Below are 6,487 nucleotides of genomic sequence, written 5' to 3'. Positions count from 1 at the left end.
AGATTACCTTGAAATTGCAGTTCTCGAGCCACATTCAAAATATGTCTATGTTTTCATTCCACTCTCTCATTTTATTGGGGTGTTCCGGTACAAGATGTCTGAAAAATTATTCCATAATCAAGAAAATATCTTTCCATGCATGTGAAACTACCTCTCAAGCAGAGCAAAAAAATTGTGAAACATTGTCGATTATTCTCATTTATCAGCTAATAAGTATACTCATACATCACCTGAATAATCATCTACTATTGTCAATAAATAAAAAGCACCACAAGTAGAAAGAATTCTATATGATCCCCATAAATCACAATGAATTAATTCAAATGCACTACTGGCTTTATGTTCACTCAAAGGAAATTTTTTTCTAGTATGTTTGGCTCTAATTAAAACAGATTTCACATGTTTTATTTACTACATTGCTATCTTTGTGTTTTATAACCTCAGGAATCAACTTGATGATCTTCAAGGAAGGATGTCCCAATCGTTTGTGCCACAAGTCCAAGGAATGCACATGATTTTTCTTGTAAATACAAAAATATTTGATCAGAATTCCTTCATATAAGCACATGATTTTTCTTGTAAATACAAAAAATAAAATAAAGCAGCCGCCTTAGTACTTTGTCGTTATTCTATCGTGGAATTCAAATAAACCTCCCCTAACCCTATCCCACTGACACATCCTTGGAGTCTGTACTCTGGAGTTTGGAATATCATGCTAGGCTGAAAAGATTCTCATCAAATTCAATTACCAATAAAGTCCAACATCTTTATTTGATTTAGGTAATTTTATAGTAAAAACAATTACTTACTTTTTTGGTGAAATAAAAAATACTTTTCTAATTAGTTTTTGGAGAAAATTAAAAAAAACATTATATTTAGATTTATTTTATATATACTCCATACATTTCAAAATGAGCTCAAAGCATATTTATATTGAATAATGAGTGATTTAGATATTCATATTATAAAAGAATGAAATTTAAACTTTAGGTATATATAATTATTTTAAAGAAATAGTTTTACCAAATTATGAATTTTTGAATTATTTGAATTGATTTTTCACTGAAAATATTTATGATCATAAATAAAATAAGGACTTCTAATAATAATTAGATGTATCATGTTCATCTAATCCAATACTATGATTAGAAAAAAATTATACTAATAGAAAAAAATATGAAAAAAGATTCCTATGAAAAAAAAAAGCGTCGGAGAAGGCTCACACACCGTTCGTTATTTGGAATCCGTGATTTTTTTGGGAAATTAAAGTGAAGCCAAAATTGGCTAGGTGGTCTTCAATGTTGTTAAATTTACAGCAAGCAGGCTTGATTGGCTGATGCGTTGAGAGAAAGAGAAGTAAGAAAATATATTAATGAATTCCGGTTAACAACTATATATGCCTTTGCATATTTTATTTCCAGATTGTACCCAATAGCTTTGCCTTGCCTTAATAATTCTTTCTTGAAAAAGATCGCACATTACATGATATTTTTGTTTACTGTTTACATTGTCGGTACTTATATTATATAGACTAATTAGTCTTTGTATATCTTTTTAATGTTTACTAATTTGTGTTAGTGGCTTTGCTTTTTGAATGCTTCTTATTCCCTCTTTTCCAGCACAGTGATTTATATTTATTTTTTATTTATTTAAAAGTGATCATTTTATATATAAAATATTTCAGCTCAACAAAAGAAGTACTCCAATTTAAGTTCGTGTTTAATTTTTTTATAAGAATGATCTCTCTCTATCACTATCTCACCTTTATTAAAGCTCTTTTAAGATGTTAAAAGAAAACGATTTCGTTTGACAAATTCCAATTAAATTTTTGCGAACGTATATGTTGGTTTGAAGTTGAAACTACTAATTTCGCTTGACGATAATCATGAAGTCACTTTTATTAGTCCTAAGTAACATTTTTTCTACATATTTAAGCTTCATATGTTAACATGTTTTCTTTCGGGTTTGAACAATTTGTTCAAAATTATGGCTCTTATTAGCAAGTAATATTGAAGTTGAAGGTTATGTTAGAATAAAATTAATTGAAAAGTACAAAATTATAAAAATAATAAAATTATGATTTATTTAAAAAAAAATTGAATAAATATATTGAGGATAATAATGAAAGAAAGTATAAGAAATTAAAATGTTTTAAAAAAATATTAGAAACTATTAAAAAAACTTATTTATCCAACAATCAAATAAACTTTTCAACTAAAAAATAATAAATAAAATATATTAGCAAATATAGCCAAAGATTATCTATTAAACGAGAAGAGAGTGTGTGAAATTAGAAAAAAGAGATGATCAAATATTGTACTAGTGTGTAAAGCATATTGAACGAAGAAAGAAAATATTATATACAAAAAGACAAAAATGAAATCTAACAAAGAAAAAAGGTCTAGAAAAGTTTCAAGAATACAGGTGAGATTATTAGATAAAAGCTATATTTATAGACTCTACTAAAACTTCATATGAAATTAAAATCCCACGAGATAATTCATCAAAATATGTATATATTTTAATATTAAAATAATTTTCATAAATTATAAAAAATTTAATTAAATATTATTTTTATTATTCTCTTAGTTTTTATAGTCTTGATTAAATAATAAAAAATTATTTTATTTTTTTTATCAAATACCATAAAAAGTGCACCTCATTGTCCTTAATTAATCTTTCCAACCCAATCTGGACAAGTTATTTAGATAAATAGTTTATTAGATAAATTAAATATACTTAACTTTTGACATTCATATGTATGTACCGTACTCCAACACTCCTTTCTCCCTTCTTTTATTGATCTTCAGATAAGTTATGAGAAACTTGAAGTTAATTACTTACTATGTTTTGCTTAACAGCTTCTATGCAACTCAATCACGTCCTCCATTTGATTCAAACGTGCAAAGCAGTCAAGTCAACTATGGCACTTTGTGTTTTACTTGTTTATTGGCTACAATTAATCAACACTTGGGTAAATAGACTAAGCCAAGGACCAACTATTAACATATGATTAAAATGCGGGTGTTGTCATGTGCAATCTAACAGTATTGTTGGTGCATCCATCATTCTTCTATTTTTCCAATTTTGTCTTTTAGTCCTATGGAAGAACTTTTTTTTAAGAATATGGATTAAATAATTTGTATCATTTATATAAAATTAATTATCATAAAATTTATTATTTAAATTTACATCCGCATTAAATATACATATAAAATTTTATTATTATATATAATAACATTATTTATTTTATAATATAATTGGTTCATTAACTCGATTAATTAAAGAATTGTGTTAATAACCTGAAAATCATAGGTTTAATTCTTGCTTGAGTCATTAATTTATTATAAATATTTTTTAAAAAAAATAAGAAAAAAATTCTTACAAAAGAAATTCTCCCATAAGAATAAGATTTCTTCTCAAAGAGTACTCTTACTCTTTCTTTCGTAAGACTAAAGGATAAAATTGGAAAAATGGAAAAATACTAAATGCACCAGCAATACTGCTTGGTTCACTTAAAATGCTGATTCCAACTTTAGATTCTCATTTATAAGTGTAAAATGTATTTATTTTTTTCTCAGCAAAATTTCGGCTCCTCTGATTTCTGCAATTAATTTAATGATATTTTAAAGTGGAAGCCAACCGGTGCATCTTCTCTCTCGGTGACAGCGATAGGTCCCAACACCACACCATCTCTATATAAACCCGCGCACATCCTCTCTTTACCGTGGTTTATAACTTAACACTCTTTTTGCTATTAGACGTTAAACCATGGAACCGCCATCGCAGCAACAGCCTCCGCAACCGCCATCGCGCACTGCCACCATCCTCGGAAAGTACCAGCTGACGCGCTTCCTCGGCCGTGGCAGCTTCGCCAAGGTCTACCAGGGGCGATCCCTCGTCGACGGTGCCGCCGTGGCCGTGAAAATCATCGACAAATCGAAAACCGTTGACGCCGGCATGGAGCCACGCATAATCCGCGAGATCGACGCCATGCGCCGCCTCCACCACCACCCTAACATCCTCAAAATCCACGAGGTGCTCGCCACCAAAACCAAGATCCACCTCGTCGTGGAGCTCGCCGCCGGCGGCGAGCTCTTCGCCAAAATCTCCCGCCGCGGAAAGCTTCCGGAGTCCACCGCGCGCCGCTACTTCCAGCAGCTCGTCTCGGCGCTCCGGTTCTGCCACCGCAACGGCGTGGCGCACCGCGACCTGAAGCCGCAGAATCTCCTCCTCGACGGCGACGGCAACCTCAAGGTCTCCGACTTCGGGCTCTCCGCGCTGCCGGAGCAGCTCAAGAACGGCCTCCTCCACACCGCCTGCGGCACGCCGGCGTACACCGCGCCGGAGATCCTCCGCCAGAGCGGCGGCTACGACGGGTCCAAGGCCGACGCTTGGTCCTGCGGCCTCATCCTCTACGTCTTCCTCGCCGGACACCTCCCATTCGAAGACACCAACATTCCCGCCATGTGTAAAAAAATTTCCCGGCGAGATTATAAGTTCCCGGAGTGGATTTCAAAACCAGCCCGTTTTGTAATCCATAAATTACTCGACCCGAACCCGGAAACCCGAATTAGCCTGGAGGCCCTGTTTGGGAATGCGTGGTTTAAAAAATCACTAAAACCGGAAACGGCGGAAGAAAACGCGTTGGGGTTCAGCTACGTGAAGAGTAGTTATAATTACGAAGGGAGTAAAAGTTCGGGTGTGACAGCGTTTGACATAATATCGATGTCTTGGGGTTTGGATTTAACGAGGTTGTTCGAAACGAAGTGGGATTCGGGGAGTAAAAGAGAGAAGAGGTTCACTTCGAGTGCGAGAGTTGAGGTGGTGGAGGAGAAGGTGAAGGAAGTGGGAGGGCTGTTGGGGTTTAAGGTTGAGGTTGGGAAGAGCAACGGTGCAATTGCGTTGCTCAAAGGGAAAGTGGCTTTGGTTTTTGAGCTCCTTGAGATTGTGCCTCATCAACTTCTTTTAGTGGCGGTTAAGGTGCTGGAGGGTGCTTTGGAGTTTGAGGAACTTCATTGGGGGGATTGGAAACATGCCTTGCAAGATCTCGTGCTCTCTTGGCACAACCAAGAATCATGATTCATCAATCAAACAAGCTTGATGATGCTTGTTTTTGTGAAATAACACTACCTACTCTTGCTTTGATTAATTTCTGTTGTAGCTTAGTTATAGGTGAGTTAATTCATATACCATGCTTTGAAAAATAAAACTTGTTTTTATGTATACATGACATTAATGGTTATAGTTTTTGTTCTTGTTAATTGATTGGTTTAATGGTCATTTTATTAGATCCCTTGCATAGGCGGAGTAGGAATTTTATCCAAGGGAGCCGATATAAAAAAAAATCATCACTTCAAAAAATATTTAAAATTTTACATGACATTTATAAAAAAAGATTAATATATAGTTAATATTTTTTAGGAGTAAAAAATTATATATAAGTTGTGTTGAATATAAGAGAGATAAGTAGATAAGTATCCAATGACGGATAAGTAGATAATTTTATTTATGTTAAGTAAAAAGAAAATTTTATTATAGTCAAAATTAAACATGTTATTTCAAATATTTGAAAAATGAATACTTGAATCACACATAAAAAATTCTACGAAAATAATTAATTAAATGAATAACACGTGATAAATACTTAGATAAGTTAATTAAGTATAGATGTATCATTAGTAAAAATAAAACTATAAATTTAATAAAATATTACAAAATAAAACCAATGTTTTTATTTGTTCAGTTAGTTTTTTATAAGTTAATCATTTTATAAAAGGTTTGGAATTATTTTAGATATTTTATTATTCATTTTATTATTATTTATAAGATTAAATTAAATTAATAAAAATAACATGTAAGAGAAAAAATGCAGTGGTGAAAAATATTAGAAACATAATAAAAGAAACTCGCACAAAATAAAAAGAATAATAATATTAAAAAAATCTTGTGATCTTAGAGAAACTAGAATAGTGTATGAAAAATTAAAATTAAATATAATTCTCAAATAGAAGAAAATAAAAAAAGGAAAAGAGTTTTAACATTTAAATAGAACATGTTAATTAAAAATATTAGAGAAAACTTAAAGAAATAAAAAAAAGAGATTATAAAATTATTTTATACATAATACTAACAAAGATTACTAATCTCGGGGGCATGGCCTCTATAAGCCCCACTCCCTCCGGCTATGTAGCATGCACAACGAAATCATTTCATACCTATAAATATTCTATTGGTTGATGCATTTTTACAATTTATTAAAATAATGATATTTGCTTAGAAAGTTTAATTGCTTACTTAGGTACATGTGCACAATCTTTATATTTTAATCTTTATATTTAAAATTTATTCGTGTTTGCAGTAAAAAAAATTATTCGTTTTACTTATTATACATACACAAATTTAAAAATAAAGTTACAAAATAAAACTAGTTAAAAAATACAGGTATAAAGATTAAAAAAAAGGTTATTAAACTATAAAAATCAAA

General features: G+C 31.6%; 1 protein-coding gene across 1 annotated transcript; it reads left to right on the top strand.

The window, feature by feature from the left end:
* The first annotated feature begins 3,711 nt into the window (after window positions 1–3,711).
* LOC114402284 (CBL-interacting serine/threonine-protein kinase 4-like) lies at window positions 3,712–5,233 on the top strand. The gene has a single exon (XM_028364798.1). The coding sequence runs from the start codon at window positions 3,772–3,774 to the stop codon at window positions 5,080–5,082; it is 1,311 nt and encodes a 436-aa protein (XP_028220599.1). The 5' UTR covers window positions 3,712–3,771; the 3' UTR covers window positions 5,083–5,233.
* Window positions 5,234–6,487: the final 1,254 nt, after the last annotated feature.

This window comes from Glycine soja, chromosome 20, assembly GCF_004193775.1.
Source record: "Glycine soja cultivar W05 chromosome 20, ASM419377v2, whole genome shotgun sequence".
Taxonomy (NCBI): Eukaryota; Viridiplantae; Streptophyta; class Magnoliopsida; order Fabales; family Fabaceae; genus Glycine; species Glycine soja.
Note: the sequence above shows the minus strand (reverse complement) of the source record. Positions and strands in the feature narration are given on the sequence as shown.

What these genes read in the sequence shown, in the direction of transcription:
- LOC114402284 (XM_028364798.1), top strand. Translation starts at nt 3,772, where the DNA reads ATGGAACCGCCATCGCAGCAACAGCCTCCGCAACCGCCATCGCGCACT.